We start from the raw sequence: 17,211 nt of genomic DNA, 5'->3' as shown, positions 1-17,211 counted from the left end.
GAAGTGGGTAATTCATGGTTAGGTTTTCACCAAATTAATCTGTAATTCTCCATTCTTTTCAGTGAGACCACATGGAAATTATTCTCAACTGGGATGTTTCTTGTTCTGCATTCTTTTTTTTTAGCTGAATTGTCAAGCTGGCCTTTGAATTTTGGAATAAACTAGGGCAGAGTTTACTGTTTTCAAGAAGCTGCTGCTAGGATCTGAGTGACAGAGTAATACATTTAGCACTGGCCATCCCCAAGTTCCAGAAGCTCTGAGAGGTGAGCCAAAAGGCACAGACCACCCTCACCCCCACGTGGTGGGGGGGGATGTGGCATTTGCCACTGGGGAGGTTAACAGGGAAGTGAGAGGGACATCAGCTCACAGCTGATTCCTACCTTCACACTGGCACATCTCTGGGGGATCCAGGATGACACAGACAAACTCTCCTGAACCTAGGATCTTAGAACCAGACTTCAGGCTTTAATGCAACTCATTTTGCAAGTGAAGAAATGAATCTGGATGGATTTGCCCAAAGTCAACTGCTGGCAACGAGCCAGAACAAAGACCCAGGTCTGCTGTTTCCGTCCAGCCTTTCCCACCACCTGCTCGTCCGGAGTAGGAAGCAGGTGAAATGGCATCTCATTCCAGGCCTTGAACTGATCAGCCAGCTCAAGAAAATGAGACTCCATTATCTGGCAAAGACATTTTTTGTAATGTGTTCCACATTTTCTGCACCTTATTGAAGGTGCTTTGGGGAAAAAACTATTAATAAAGAACTGTGAAAAAAACTAGGACTCAGCTGTTCCTTTTTCTAAATAACAAAATATTATTTTTGGCAAGTAAACAATTCAGTTCAAACTTCAGTGGAAGGAACACAGTTGGGGTACAGGGCAGGACCAGTTTATGTACACATACAAGTAAATAAGCGGTCAACTATTTTTAAATGTCCCTACTCTGTCCAATGATTAGATGATCCAAATTTGGATCTTCTCAGAGGACGGAAGTAGGTTATTTCTACTTTGCCACCCACTGAATCCTTCTAGAATACTATATTTTTGCACAAAATTATATAAAGCTTGTTCTCATCTAGGATGAAATATTAAAATTACGTGGGAGCTGAATGACATGACACACAGCTTTCTATAATTTTTTTAGTCAAAAGGGTCTTGAGAGCATCTATCATTTTATACCATATAGGCATTTTCCAGTCCTACAGGAGACTTATTTTTTCTCATCCAATTTGTGCTTATTTTTTTGTGAAATAATTCTAACACAGAGAAGAGTACAGAAACAACAGATCAGACTTTATGTTCCCACCAACAGGTCTATCAAAATCTAACACTTTTGCCATACTTACCTTGAGATTTCTTAACAAAATAAAACATTACAGATATAATTAAAAGCTATTGGACACTTCCTGATACCAATCTCTCCCGAGGTGACTGCCATCCTGAATTTGGTATTTATCATCTCCATGTAGGTTTTTAGACTATAACTGCACACATATACGAATCCACACATAGCGTTGTTTTTGGAGGGTTTCAAACATTAAATAAATATCATCGTTTTAATGTTTGTTTATCCCACTCAGTGTTTCTGAGATTTATCCACACTGGTTCATATTACTCTACTAATTGTAACCCATTAATATATGCAATTCTATGACTGTATCCCAATTTTTATTTCTCCAGTTTTCTTATGATGCCCATTTATTTTTTTCCTCATTTTATTCCATTCTAAACAATGTTGCAATGAACATTTTTGTACATGATTCTTTATGCACAGGTGCAAGAGTGTCTCTAAGAAATTACCTATAATGCAGTTTCAGGGTTAAAAGGTATAAGCACTTTCAATTCTTTATTTTGCTAAATTGTTTTCCAAAGTGGTTGTACCTATTTACAGTGTATGGAAGTTCCCATAGCCCGCCAATCTCACCAAAATTTGATATTGTCAGACTTAAACACTTTGCCAATAGGAAGAATGTGAAGTGATATTTTAGCTCACTGATATTTTAGTGGCCACTTCCATGATTACAGTAAGATCAACATCTTCCCTATTTATTGGCCAGTCAGGTTTCCTCATCTGTAAATTACTGACTTGTATCCTTTGCCTATTTTTCCATTGAATTGTTTGTCTTTTGCCTGATGATTTGTAAGTTATATGTGTCACATTCTATCCTGTCTTTTCACTTTGCTGATGACATCTTTTTTGAGCAGAAGTTTTAAATTTTAATGTGGTCAAATGTATTAATATTTTCTGTTATGTTTTGATTTTTATTCTTCTTAAAGGAATTCTTCCCACTCCAACATCATAAAGACAATCTCCTATTTTCGCTTCTAAAAGTTAAAAAAGTTTGCTTTTCAAGCGTAGAACTTTATCTAGAATTTATTTCTGAGTGTAGTGGAGAACAGGGTTTTCTGTATGGATAATCCTTTACTTTAGAACCATTTATAGAATAGTTAACCGTTCCTTCACTAATATATAATCCCTTCACTATCAAATATCAAATTTCACATTTGCAAAGGTTTATTTCTGGACTCTCTACTCTGTTTTGTTGTTCTATTTATTTATCTCTATGCCAGTACAATAGTGCCTGAATTTATTACAAATCCATAATAACTTTTAATACCTGGGAGAGAGGATTCTCATACTTGTTTTTCTTCAAAATTGCCATAAGTTATTCTAGGCCATTGCTCTGCCATACAAATCTTAGAATCAGCTTGTCAAATTCCAGGAAAAGTCCTATTGGGATTTTGAATGTAACTGAATGGAATTTATAAATTAATTTGGGATTTGAATTGCTCTAGTGGCTTTTTGGAAAATAAAGAACTGGTGGCTAAAAGGTGGACTAAAATTTTTTCACCTCTCAAAGCAACAGTTATATACCTTATAAACTGCCACGTCTCTCTCCATGTACACACTTATACATTCAATGACTAAATGTGCATTATAAAGACTAAAAACAGCTTGGAACCCTCTGAACCCTTAATTCTAGTTTAGATATTTATCTCAAGAAAAGAATCCCAAACCTGTAAGAAATTAGCTTGATACATAAAATGCTCATTGCAATATTACTCACAGTAGGAAAAAATGGAAACCTAAATACAGGACACAGGAACATTTAAGTAAATGAGAGTAAATATACCCAATGATAAACTATGATGCCAATAAAACTACTGACTCTAAAAATGACATCTAACAACAATGAACGAGTGTTCGATTGTGGTATAGCAGTAAGTGATACAATCAGGATATCAATTTTGTATACAATGTGAACACAGCTGTAGAAAGAAAAAAGCCTTCAAATATGTGCACAGGAAAATAAAATTTACCAAAATCTTTACAATAGTGTCTGAGGATGGGATTATAGATTAGATTTCTTCCACCTCCCTTACCTAAAAAAAAAAAAAAATCTATTGTCTAAAGTTTCTAGGAGGTAATTTTATTACTCTCCTATCAAAGAAAAAATATTAGAAAGAAAAAGCAGGTATCGTAGGGACTAGTTTTCTTTCACAGCAAGATGAATTTACAGAAGTATTTCTGTATAAGTAACAACAATGAGTAGTATCTAAGTGCTTCCTTCAGTTCTTCATTTAAGGTTCAAAGAAACACTCAGGCAGAAAGCAAAGCATTCAAATTCTGACACTCAGAGTTTGGGTTCTAGTTCAATCACTGATTATTTTCATAACTTTTGGGAAACAATATCCACTTATTTTCTCAGTGAAAAAATGAAAATATTTAGAGATATGGATTAGTTAGCAAGCCCTTTCGAAATACATGGGCATTCATTAAAAAAACCTCTAAAATTTCATCTAAGCCCTGCAAAACAAAAAGACTGCCTATTGAATTTTCTTCTCAAATATAAAGGAGAGTAGAAAGTAGGGAGTTTGCCATCTGACACTAGAAAACACATGCCCACTTTATTTCTGCAGCTCACACGTTACCTTAAAGACATGAAAGGCTTCAAACTGAATGTTGGGACTTTTATCTCGAAGGAGGTTCATCATCAGTTTGAGGTTCTCTGGCTTGCTGATGTACTTCGTCATAATCGCAAAGTTATGTCGGTCCAGGATCAGCTCCCCCAGCAGCTAAAAAAAAAAAAAAAAAAAAAAAACCCACAGAAATCAAAGCTATAATCTGTCTGGGAGCCATCTTCTCACTGAAAAACAAAATATAAATGTGAGTTAGGAACGGTGACATGAAGAAAACGGAGAGTCCTTAACAGTATCTTAAAGCACAAGCAGGAAAGCAGTAGCTATTATTATTTTAAGCTTTCCACACAGTTTTGCTAAAGTCCATATTTAATGCATTTCTGAATCTTTTTATTTTGCAGCTTAAAATGCTCTCTTGGAGGTTTTCCCCTAATTATCCCAAGCCAGAATGAGAATGTTAAGGCAGTTTTGGAAAGTTAATCTGCAGTATTCGCACATCAGTACTTCTTTGATAAATAAACGCTTATTCTAAATTAAAAAAACCAAAATGCTCTCTCGGGGCGGCTGGATGGCTCAGTTGGTTAGAGCAGGAGCTCTTGACAACAAGGTTGCCGATTCAATTCCCGCATGGGATGGTGGGCTGTGCCCCCGGCAACTAAGATTGAAAACAGCGACTGGACTTAGAGCTGAGCTGCGTCCTCCACAATCAGATTGAAGGACAATGACTTAGAGCTGATGGGCCCTGGAGAAACACACTGTTCCCCAATATTCCCCATTAAAAAAAAAAAAAGCTCTCTCTGCAGCTCTCATCATGAGCGAGCCAGAAGTGAATTTATTATTTTCATCATTTACTTTACTTGCTTCCCAACAATGCGTTGCTCCTTAGGTAATGAGATAGAATAAAAATGACAACATTGATTCTACAATTATACTTCCCTTACCCAAATAAATGTACTCTAGTAGCTTCCTGGAAAAAAAGAAAAAGCTTATGTTAAGTGACTTACCTTTCCTCTAACTTTTATTACAAAAACTGATATATAGCCAGAAAAAGAAATCACTGACCCCCAAATCTATATGAAGTTTAACATGTTCACCGAGTTTTTATAAAAAAGTAAAGCAAAATATTTTCTGGTGACAAATTAATAATCGTTCCCTAAATGCAGCATTAGTCCATGTTATGAACTGAATGTTTGCATCCCCCCAAATCTGTATGTTGAAACCCTAGCCTCCAGTGTGATGGTATTAGGAGGTGGGGTTTTGGGGAGGTTAGGACGTGAGGGTGGAGCCCTCATGAATGGGATTGGTCCTCTTACAAAAGAGATTCCAGAAAGCTCTCTCACTGCTGACACCTTGATCTTAGACTTCCCAGTCTCCAAACTATGAGTAATAAATATTTGTTGTTTAAGTCACCCAGCATATGGTATTTTTGTTATAGCAGCCAGAACAGACTAAGACACTTCAACACAAAATAAAATTACCAAAAGTGAGAATGGTTGAAGACCCTCTAGCAGCACAGCCGAACATACTGTTGCTCTACCTTGTAAACTTTTATTCTCACTGCAGTGGTAGCAATTCTTAAAGCTTCAACAACCAGGTGGCTGAAATGCACCCTTAACATAATTTTATATGTGATATACTTATTTTCCAATTCTCTTATTTACTGAAATTTTTCTGGATGCCCCAGGATAATAACACATTGTACAGATGGTTACAGAAATTCTGGATGGGATGACAAAGTACATGAAACTGAGAGCTAGCTGTGTATCACAAGAGATTCTGGTAACAGACTGGTAACAGAACCCTAGAGGGTGTGTGTGTGTGTGTGTGCGTGTAGGGCTGTCAGTAAACAACAATCTTGCCTGTGATGTATCTTTTGTCTATTTAACAAATCAGAAGCACACCCTTAAAGGTATTTTAGCGCACAAAAATAATGTTTGTTAAACATAAAAAATGATGACTACCGTTGAATATTAGCTGGTCACCAGTCAGTCTCACACATATGGAATAGCAATCATGTAAACTGTTGCTCTTCGTCTTCCTTTGTTTCTCTGCAGCACCTAAAGCTAACTGAATACCCTTCTGGAAACTTTCTTTGCTCTTGGTTTCAAGGCCACTGCAGTCTTTGGGTTTCTGATCTCCTGCAGCTTGTTCCTTCGCTGCCTCTGTTTCTGCCTCCCCTTCCTTCTGCACTACATACAAGTATGTAGAAATTTTCCAAGCTGTGTATTTGAATCTTATTTCCCAACAGTCTCATCTATGCCCGTGGCTTCCAATCCAACATCTGGGAAGATGGCTCTCAATCTACATTTCTAGTCTCAACTTCTTTCCTAAACTCCACAGCCACATTTCTAACTGCCCGCCAGGCTGCCCCAGCCAAACACTTTTGCTAGCCTGCTACACTTAACGTCTCTCTAACCAGGTCCCTCTTTTCTCTTTGTTCATGACACGACAATCTGCCAGTATCTTAGCGCAGAGAGTGGCAGTCTTTCTCAGCTCCTATCTTTCCCTTGCTCCTCACTTCAAGGTTACATCTCAGATCTGCCAATTTTCTGTTTTTAAAGGTCTCAAACATCTTCCATTCCATTTTTACCGCCAGTACCCTCATTCGGACACTCCCTGCCTTTCATCTGGGTGACGGCCACGGCACACAAGTGGTCTCCGCTGCAGTCTTCCCCTAACCCAGTCCACTCTGCACATCACGTCAAATGAATCCTCCTGAGTTCAGCCCTGTTCGTGCTACTGCTTCCTCTTATAAAGGGAATGAATGAACACACACACGTGTAGAGTCCTGGGATGGCATGCAAAGCCCTCTGTGATGGAGTTGCTCCTGCTGCTTCCTTCCCTCGGCTCCGGCCCTCAGTCGTCCTCATTTTCCGGGCTCTGTGGCTTTACTCCCTTCCTTCAATCGCTCCCCACACACTGCCCAGCTTTACTTAGATATAATTGACAAAACTGTATATACTTAACGCGTACATCATGATGATCTGATACGTGATACACTGTGAAATATTTATCACAGTCGTGTTAATTACCACAGCCAACCTCAGTTACCCACCCCGTTTTTTTTGGTCTGTGGTGAGAATGGTTAAGGTCTCCTCTCAGCAACTTTCAAGTTTACAATACAGCATTATTAACTATAGTTATTATGCTGTACATTAGATTCCCCAACCCTGATTTATCTTATAGTTGAAAGTCTGTACCCACTGACCAATGTCTCCCCATTTCCCCTGCCCCTCAGCCAATGGTAACCACCAGCCCACCTTCTGTTTCTGTGAGTTCGACTTTTCTCCCGAGCTGAATCTCCTCCACAGCCTCTGTGCTGTTTCCTCCCAGCTGTACTCAATTGCTTGCAGTACAGAGTTATGAGTGAGACTCTTTAGAATGTAAGCTCCATAGGCCGTGTATCAATTCTTGTTTGTAACCTTTACAGCCTAACTGTGCGATGTGTGTGGACACTGCTGAGGAAATCAAGTCCTACCAACACAGAATTCTCTCCACAAAATGTGGAAAGAAAGCCGTTTTATTATTGAATAAGCATATCCACAGCACAACACTGTAGATAACCTACGAAAAAGACATTACAAAGACATAAAATTCTACCGTATTTAGACAGCCAAGGAGATACAACCCATTACGTACATATATCCTTAAGACAAAAGGTAATCTGCCCCTGTAAGAGGACCCGGCAGGCCATTTGCTGTGTACTTTTTCACAGTTCTCCCTAAATTCTCCTGGCCATTGAGGTAGCCCTTTGTTTTAGCTAATTGCCTTTATCCAACAAATAGAGAAAATGAAACTTCTTATCTCTCTTACAAGCAAATGGTTATAGTTTGGAGAGATTAAACTCCAAGGTTAAACTCCCCTGGAGAGGGAGTTTAGATGTGCTGCCTTCCCAGATATTTACATTTCAGTGGGATGGCTCCCAGACTCTCTCAAAATACAAACAAATAAAAAAACACTTCTGGTGCGTAAAGCTGATAAGGGACTTCTATAAAATATATCTATATATAGTTATAAAAATATATATGTACAAGTATATAAAATATACCCACCTAAGATATATATATATGTATATATATATATCTTTTTATAAGGTTATTTATATCTATATAGAGTTTATATATAGATATATGTCTAAATATATATGAAAATACATATAATCAAATACAATGTATTCCCTATATTATAAACACATATATATCACATACACATACATATATCCAAAGGTCTTTCAGCAATAAAGAAATTCCATTAAAAAAAATTTACCCTTATAATTTGCATACACACAGTCAATAGACATTCACTGACATGGCATTTATGAGTTAAATTCAGATTAAGTCACTTCAATTTTTATTACATGGGGATGTCTACATATAAATTCTACCCAACCCATCCTTTGCTAATATAATTTCACTACTTTTCTGAAACAATCAATTGTGTTAAATCATTTGGCCAACAACACTGAATCTTTAGGTATTAAATGTTAATCTATTTTAATTAATACTGACAATGACAACATGATGCATTTCATTATAATGCAAAGCATTCTAAAGCAATACTATATTAAGTAAATACTATATTAAGTAAATTGTGTTTTTACTTCTTTTAATTTTATTTACAGGCTTCATACTACACAGTAAAACTATGCACAAGTAGAATAAGTTTTTTAAAAACTTAGGGTTTTAATGAAACTGACCAGAACCCCCCCTTCCCCCCCAAAAAAAAATTCCACCAAGCTTCTTTTAAATTATAATCTTTCTTGCTAGTAATTAAATGTCAGGCCTCTGAAGAAGATAAGAAATAAATTCCTAAGCTCTGTCATATGAGGGAAAAGAATTTCTCTGTTAAATATTTTTTACTGACGCTAGAAATCTGAGCACCCCAAAATAGCTCAGGAGAATTTAGAATATGATTAAACAACAGGTACCAGCTACTTTGGAATCAAAACAGCCCGGCGTGAGGAAGGGAAGCACCCCCACCTTAAAGCTGACCCCATCTGGGAGCACGGCCTCGGGCCTCCGATGGCAGGACGCAAGGCAATTCCCCCCAACCCCCCATGAGGCGCCCTGGTCCTCGGTGTGTCCCTTGCCTCACCTGGCACCAGGGCCTCCGGGCACCTGACCTCTGATCATCCACACATTCTCACTGCTTTTACGGTAAAATACAGAGTAGGGCAGGGGGACCATTTGTCTTGCTGCCGCAGAGAGCTTTCTGCAAATAAGTTCCCGGCCACAACCCACGAGCCGGACTTTGGCCATTGGCCCATTGGGTATTGGGGGCTGGTTTGGATACACTGTCCTTTCACAAAACACCTATTTTAAAACAGTTTATTTACTTACAGGATACTATGTATAAAAATATTACAGAAGCAGGAGTTATGAACAAGGTCATGTTAAAATAGAACAGACTGCTACCTTAGATCTAATTTCCAAAGGGAAGAACCAACAGCACACTTGCATTGCTCTTCAAAACAATGTTTTTCTACTGAAGAAAAGAATAAACGATATTTAATGAGCTCTGTCCTTGAATAAAGTGATGCTAGACCCTCCCAGCAATGTCTCTGCCTATAATCTAGCTTTCAAAGAAGCCACTCTTCCGTAACCGTTTTCACAATTTCTGCGTTCTCAGATATGCTTTATCTGCCTTTCACTAGTTTTTTTTCACTGTCCAACCAGTGCTGGGTTTTACCGTCTTGTAAATCAAATATGTGCGAGACACTCAACTGTAAAAGATTTCAGGTGGGGAGAGCAACCAATGGAGGAATCCTGGGTGGATTAAGAAAGACTAAGAAAGGGGCCTTATGAATGAGCTGAGGCATCTGAAACTAAGCAGGACACATAATCAGTTTGCAGAAGAAGTTCAGAGGAGAGTTCTGATGCCAGATACAAACTCGGTTCTCCTTGCCTGTGTCACTGGGAACAGAGGTCTCTAGCTGGAGGAGAACCACGTGAAAAGGGAGGTTGAGTAGTGGAGCTTGGTGCCAGCAAACAGCACTTGGAATCCCTCTCACTCCCCTTTGCCACCCACCCAATTCATATGCCATACTGTACTGATCACACATCCACTGGACTAACAGGCTTCTATTTTTAAATGCAAATGCATCCTGGTGGGAAAAATTCTAATTTATACCCTAGTCCCAATTATTTATTTGCAGTTGATTAACTCCTTCCAGAGACAGAACTCTGGGGATGTTGAGGAATATTTATTTATAAAATTTCTTTTTCTTTTATTTAACAAACATACTGATTTCGTATGAGCTAGGCTCTGGTCTAACCACTTTACAAATATTAACGAGGGAACAGAACAAGGTGGGTCTGAAGACAGCCTAACCAGAGAATGAGGCAATAGGCACATGCGTAGGTGGGGATGCTAGGACAGTAGGAAAGAAAAAGCAGGAAGCAGGCCCAGCAGGGAGATGTTTGAATAAAAACCTGTCAGCTTTATAACTCTGCCTAAGGCCCTGCACAACTAGAGACAGTTGGTCACAAAAAACCTTGTCCCAAGTTCTTGTCACTGCTGAAAATGGTACAGGGATAAATTCTAAAGTCCAAGATGCTTATCTTTTTTGATCCCAGTTTAGTGGTCACCTTAGTTCCTAACAATGTCTCTACTTTGGTCCATATCTGACATTCCCACTGAAAAGAGGAAGGAGTTGGAAAACTGATGAGCAAGTTCCTCTATTCTGGCCCTTCACAGCACTGTCAGCTCTGTTTACTGTTTCAATTTTCATGTCCTTCCCAGGGCAACTATCTCTTATAATATGGACAAGCCCTGTTTTGACTGCCCTTGAGGAGCCCTTCGCAAGTAAGAAATTCCATTCTTTAGGTGCCTGGCTGTGGCAATAGGATGTATCCTCATCTCCAGCCGCTTTTAACAAGCTTTCTGGACACAATGACACTGCCTTTGTCTGGAACTCTGTGTCATCACTCCAAGCTCCAGCAACGAAAGCAGCATGCACACCTGTGGTATTTTTTCCTACATGGATCACCTTGTATGGGTTTCCACACAAAGGGAAACTCAATAAAGAGTGCTGAATGACTGGCTGAAAATAGTACACTGACCTCTTCATCAAAGGGTAAAGTTGGAGCAGTGAGGGCACAAATACAGGGAAAGAGTCATGGCCAGTGCAAAATCACGGGTAAAATGAATTTACAAAAATGTGGTACAAATAGATTTAATTTATTGCTGTAGCTTAAAACTGTATCCAATATTTAGAAACAGATGCATTGTTCTATGGACGTCATCACTGCAACATGTAAAAATAAGATGAGTGATCTATCTCATAAGCTCAAACATCATACACGTTGCTTGACCAAAAAGAGCCAATTATTATCTGCCCGAAACATTCTTTTGACTATCGGAGTAGGATCTGAAGGGGAGAGATGCAACTCTAGCCAACGTCCCACTCCCCCGGGAGCTGCCCCTCCTCTTGTTGGCCAAACGGCTGCTTCCGGGCACCTTTGCACTGAGGGAGGGAAGGTCCCTCACAGACAGATGTGCCCTTTCCCTGCCGGCTTCCAGTCTGATGAGAGAGCGGTATTTTCACAGGCGTTTCATGGGAGATATAATCTAAAACTGCCAATGCTGTTTGGTTACACACACACACACACACACACACACACACACACACACACACACCTTTCTGGACACTTAGCATGTACTTATTATTTACATTGTTATTTCTAAAAAGTATTTGAGGCAGGACACTTACATTGTTTGGCTACAAAGTATAGTCGTAACAAAACATTTTTTAAGTTATAGAAAAAAGGATACTTAAAATTTTCGGTATTTACTTGTTTAGGAAGAGACCAATCATTTATTAACAAGATATCAACTTACGGAGACTTGAACGTAAATTTGCTATTACCTTTAAAGATTGTCTCTTAGTCACGTAATTCTCAGACTGAAGCAATTTCTCATAGTCTTCAAAAATCTAATAGAAAGAAAATAAATATTAGACTGTAAAACCAGCCGTGATTTCTCTGCGTTATGTTTGCTTGCTGTCTTGCTTCAGAAGTCAACCCCAACCCTGGCACGCAGCCCAGCTGCTATGCGTCCCCTCTCTGCGCTTAAACCTCAGCAGGGCCACCGTCCCCAGGGAGGCTTCCCTTTTTACTGTGGTCATTTATACACAGACACTGGGGGACATCATGACTCAAGTGACATGCTTCTCTACTTTATTTTAGTTCTGCAAATTAGAAATAGAGCAGAAAAACGGAGTAATTGAGTACTCACAACAAATCATTATGAGTAAAACATTTTAAAGAAATCTGTTTATGTAGCCTGGCTGGTTGCTATTAACCTATGAATAATTTGAGAAAAGATTAAGTACATTTCACCTGGCAACTCATAAAGAATCAAACTGCCAAATTTATAGCATGAACAGGTAGAGGAATAGGGCTCCTATTGCTGCACGACGGCCATCCGAATCCCAGCTGGCCCCACTGGAGCACTTCTCCTCTCCCCAGAAGCTGGGGGCCACTGGTGCTTGGGGCCCCTATTTTCTAACGTGTCGTCCATCATCACTTAGGTCCTTCACTACAACTCAGAGTGCCAGCGGCTGGGGAAGCTCAGCATCAACCTGCCACCACGCGTGGACACTCTCAGAGGTCAGGAAGGTGGAAGGAGCAGGCCCAGCACAGAAACAAAAGCTACATGCTCAGGGGCTGAGGAGGGTGGGAAATAGCCATCGCCTCTCGAAGGCCAAGTGCAAGGTCTGTGTGCCCGTGTGCAACGAGGCCGAGCGGTGCACACGGATGACAGTCACCCGTAGAGAACTGAGAAAGTGACAAGTGAAAACAGAAACGTGTAGCTCCCATTAAAGTCACAGTAACCACGCTCTTCTCAAAGAAGGACATACTATTTATTCTAATTGCCGTGAAATACAAGGAGGATCTTATTTATAGGTCACTAAATTTATCAGACGAATTTTGTGGTACGTTTTCGTGGTAACTATAAAATGCAAATACATGCATAAGGTATGATTTGACTTCCCCAGCTGCCAGTTTCATTATTGTAGAGTCATATATCATGTGCTCCAGTTTCATGGTTTATTGCTAAAATATAGGAAACTCCAGAAGTATGAAATGTTTGAGGGAGGATGAGTTCTCAGACCTAGTGTTCAGGTCAGCGCAGCTGGCTCAGGGTGTGTGAAACCACTAAACCACACAAGAAGTGACAACAGACACAAAGACACACTTAGATAAACAAGGGATCAAAGAGAACGAGGGTATGGTCTCTCAAACTGCTGTGTGTTATCCCTGATGCCAAAGCATTATTATTGCACAATAAACTTACCTCACTCCTTCTACAGAGAAGATTAGCGGATGACACCACATCTTAGCCTTCTTTTATTTTCAGTTATTATACATGTAACATCTACTGAGTCTTTCTTGAACATCCCATCTAACATCTATAGTTACTGAACAACCAAACTATAATAACAGTTCATTTCCTAGATTCAAAAATATGCATTTTATTTTAGTCTTAAAGCTTTTGGATGCCTCTCTGGCAATAAGAATTCTTCTCCCTTCATGTTTTACACTTAGATCAAAGTACTCCAAGTGATCTGACAACTAATTTCTTGGTAATTTTAGGATATGAAAATTACTTTGATTTTCATGATTATATTGCGAATTCTTAATCTTAAAAGGAGACTAGCAAACGATTTATGAATAAAATAGACATAGCTTAATTTCTGTGATTTGGGTGTGACTGTTAGGTAGGATATTCCATCCGTTTCCCTTTATCTTTTTGGTGGCTAACTAGAAATGTTTAGATTACAGAGTGGCTTGCATTATATTTCAACCGAACAACACTGGTCTAGAGCATCTGAACCAACACTGGAACAAATCCTGTAAAGTTTTGCTTGTAGTTTTTTGCTATATTCTACTTTAACATGCTGTTTCTACTGCTTATATATTTAGCAAAAGCATAGCTGCTCTTGGATAGATCTGTTCGTTCAATATTCATTGAACACAACCAAATGTATGGCATTGAGTTAGGTATTAAGAATACAAACAATAATGATAAAAATTAATAGGGAGAACTTACCATGGTATTATCCTAAAAACTTTAAATCTTGTCAAATTCCTACTACAACCCAATGAGGTAGGTATTATTAGGTTGGTGCAAAAATAATTGCGGTTTTTGCAATGATTTTTAACCTTTTAAACCGCAATTACTTTTGTACCAACCTAATAATATCTTTATTTTGCAGTAGGTACTGTAAGTTGCCCAGGGTCACACAAGTAGTAAGAGGCAGAGCTGGGTATTGAAGCCAAACAAGCAGACTCTAAAGTCTGTGCTATACTCTGAACCCCTGTGTTCCACAGAGAAGGTTCCTGCCTCTTAGGGGGAACTCAGGCACCAGCCAGGAAGATACGGACACAACATAGTCACACAATGTGAAAAATGAGAGATAAAGGGGTGGGGAGGGAGGGAGTGTGTGTGTGTGTGTGTGTGTGTAGGGGTGTGTAGAGGTGCGATTACAGAAATCTTCCTAGAAGACTCACATTTCAGCAGAATCTCAAAAGGATGAGCTGGATTCACCACTAGAGAAGGGAGTTGGAAGAAAGTAGTATTTTGGTATTTCTACTGGAAAGTAAAACTAATTATCGACCAGGTAAAATGATTTACTTTAGTAAGGGTGGGGTGTTTTTCCATTTGGAAAAGCCCACCTACAGCCTCTGCAGGACAGCGTGGATGCTCTTACGACAAGAGTGAGCAGGTGCTCGTTGTTTCTTGGAGCGCCAGAGCACAACAGGAAGAGATGTGAAAAACGAGAAAACCCTATCTCCTGCCATCCTCAATTTTACACCAAGTTTCCTGATGAAGTGGCTTCCAGATAGTGGACAAACTGGGTATATGAGTGGTTTCTATTGTGGGTCATAAATGGGAGTAAGGCTTATAGATCTAAGAGGGAGGGAGGAAGAGAAAGACAGAATGAGGTAAAGACTTAAAAATAACTTTTACTTACAATGTCATAATTCTGTTCTAAGAAGTCTGCCACCAACACTTTATGTCTGGTTAGTAAATCCTAGGGAAAGAACAGTCAAGTGAAATAACATTATTATAGCTAACAAATTTTACAAATTTGTCTTTTCCTTCTAAGATTTAATAAGTCTATTAATTTGAAACAGAAAAGTTTCAGAAGAAAATTTTTGTTTACATCACAAAATTATTTCCATTCTTAGCTTAAGATGTGAAATATAAGTTTGTTTCATGTTCAAAACAACAGAGTTTTTATTTTAAATTCATATCATTGTTAGATTATAGAAGTAATTTCATTACTGAAACAAATGGCATTTTAGAGATGAATTTACAGTATATTTCTTCAAACCATAACTCTACATTGTGCATATGATATAATACTCAAATAAAGTTTACGATGATCTTTAAAAGTGTCACTAATAACTAATCATTTTTACAAAAAGAATTCTGAATGAACTAAAACCATATCTCACAAGTTAACAGATTTTCAAGGACTTTAACCTTTAGTGTGTGTGTGTGTGTGTGTGTGTGTGTGTGTGTTTTCTTAACCACTTTTAAAACAGGGGCCTAGGATACTGGGAAGAACAAGAATGACATTTAACAGGGCCGTCTCGGTATGGTCCTGATACCGAGGGTTAATGGGCTGTGAGGTGTTGTGCAGTTACTGAGTAGCACAATGCACCCTTTCAAAGTCAAAGACAAGCAGCCTGATCTTATTACAGACATAACTCTCAGAAAACTGGACAAAAGCATAAAGGAACGTTTGACTTTCTTCAAATCACACCTAAATCATATCCTTATTTCACCTTAATGTTGAAAGAAAACAAGCCTTACCTAATCTCTTTTATATGCTTAGAGACTAAATACCTTATCTAGATATTGTGCAGAATTTAATTAAAAACATAACAAGAATTTAAAAATTTTCCAAAATAAATTCTTATACGTTAATACACATTTAATTAAAACTTCCTAAAAGCATATGGAAGACACACACATAACCTCACAGAGAAGAGAAGGCAGCAACAATGGTAAAACCTACCTATTTCTGTTTTAATAAGAAGTAAAATATGTAAAGCATTTGGCACTATAATTTTCAAGTTCAGAAACAATGAGACTGGCTATTAATTTCATTTCATATTACTTATCGTCACAACTTGATTGGTCTTTGGGCCTATCAGTGGAAATGTGGGACTTTTTTTCCAGTAGAACATTCAGTACTGTTCTGGAACTGGAATTTTAAAATGGGAATACCCTCTATAGGGGTTCATTTCTGGCCTGTCTGAAGTCAAAATTCAAACTATTCCTCTATCAGGGGACCCTTGAGAGAGTAAGCTCACTCCACAGAATCCTTTGGGGTCCCTAATCTTTTTCTAGGTGGATATTTGGGATACCAGTTTTCAGACACTCCCTTCCCTAAGCTCCTCACCAGTATCAGTGATTTTCTGAGCGACCCCAGGTGAGAAAGAGGCTGTCTCCCTGGGCTGTGGCAGACACTGTGCGTTGCCACACCCGTGGGAGTTTCCACCTGCTACCAGTCCTCAGCCTAAATGTGAGGCCCACTCCCTCTGCCAGAGCAATGCAAAGAGCACTGTGCCAGTGAGTGCAGCCTAAGAATGCTTTCCATTCACACTCGTTTTACACCAAAGAAAGAGTCAGGAGGGAGTTGGGTGTGTAGCAGCTTCTCCAAATTCCAACGGGAAAAAAACCTTGAAATAACTTTAGAAATTCAATAATAGAAAAATATAACATGGTAGGGTAGAATTCCTCCAGCACTTGTATATGACAGATATAGTCAATAAATGATTCAACATTGAATGAAACGATCTTATTCAAGGACCTGCTATACACACACACATGCAGATACATAATACACAGACAAATACAGAGGGTGCCAAAATAAATGCATACACATTTTAAGAAATGAAAATTGTATTAAAATTGTAATACTCAATATATACCAATAACACAAGATGAATACAAGTCATGATTGACCTCAGCAATTACAAGAGGTGCCCAAAGTGGTTACCATCAGCGTCCAGACACTTCTGATTACGGCAAACTACTGCTTGAACAACCCTGACCAAAGTGTCCACTTGCATACATTTTTTTGGCAGCCCCAGTACAACTCCAGCATTATTATAGAGCATATAACTGAGTGGGAAAAAACTACCTAGAATTTTACCCAAAAAGGACAAAGCAGAAAATTGCAAAGAAAAATAAAGTTCAAATTTTAAAGAATTTAAAATTTAAAAAATTATTTGAAATAGTATATACTCTTTCATCTCACCTCCCAACAATTCTG

The 17,211-nt window shown here is 38.6% G+C and overlaps 1 protein-coding gene across 5 annotated transcripts in view; it reads right to left on the bottom strand.

Moving 5' to 3' along the window:
- The window catches only part of CAB39L (calcium binding protein 39 like), a 131,613-nt gene that overhangs the window by 4,987 nt on the left and 109,415 nt on the right, over window positions 1-17,211 (bottom strand). For all 5 annotated transcript variants that reach the window (XM_033105193.1, XM_033105194.1, XM_033105192.1 and 2 more), the window contains 3 exons: window positions 14,896-14,955; window positions 11,785-11,850; window positions 3,930-4,073 (listed from right to left, as the gene is read on the bottom strand). In XM_033105193.1, coding sequence (XP_032961084.1) covers window positions 3,930-4,073; window positions 11,785-11,850; window positions 14,896-14,955 — 270 coding nt within the window. The remainder of the gene's footprint in view (window positions 1-3,929; window positions 4,074-11,784; window positions 11,851-14,895; window positions 14,956-17,211) is intronic.

Source organism: Rhinolophus ferrumequinum, chromosome 4 (assembly GCF_004115265.2).
Source record: "Rhinolophus ferrumequinum isolate MPI-CBG mRhiFer1 chromosome 4, mRhiFer1_v1.p, whole genome shotgun sequence".
NCBI classification, from domain to species: domain Eukaryota; kingdom Metazoa; phylum Chordata; class Mammalia; order Chiroptera; family Rhinolophidae; genus Rhinolophus; species Rhinolophus ferrumequinum.
Note: the sequence above shows the minus strand (reverse complement) of the source record. Positions and strands in the feature narration are given on the sequence as shown.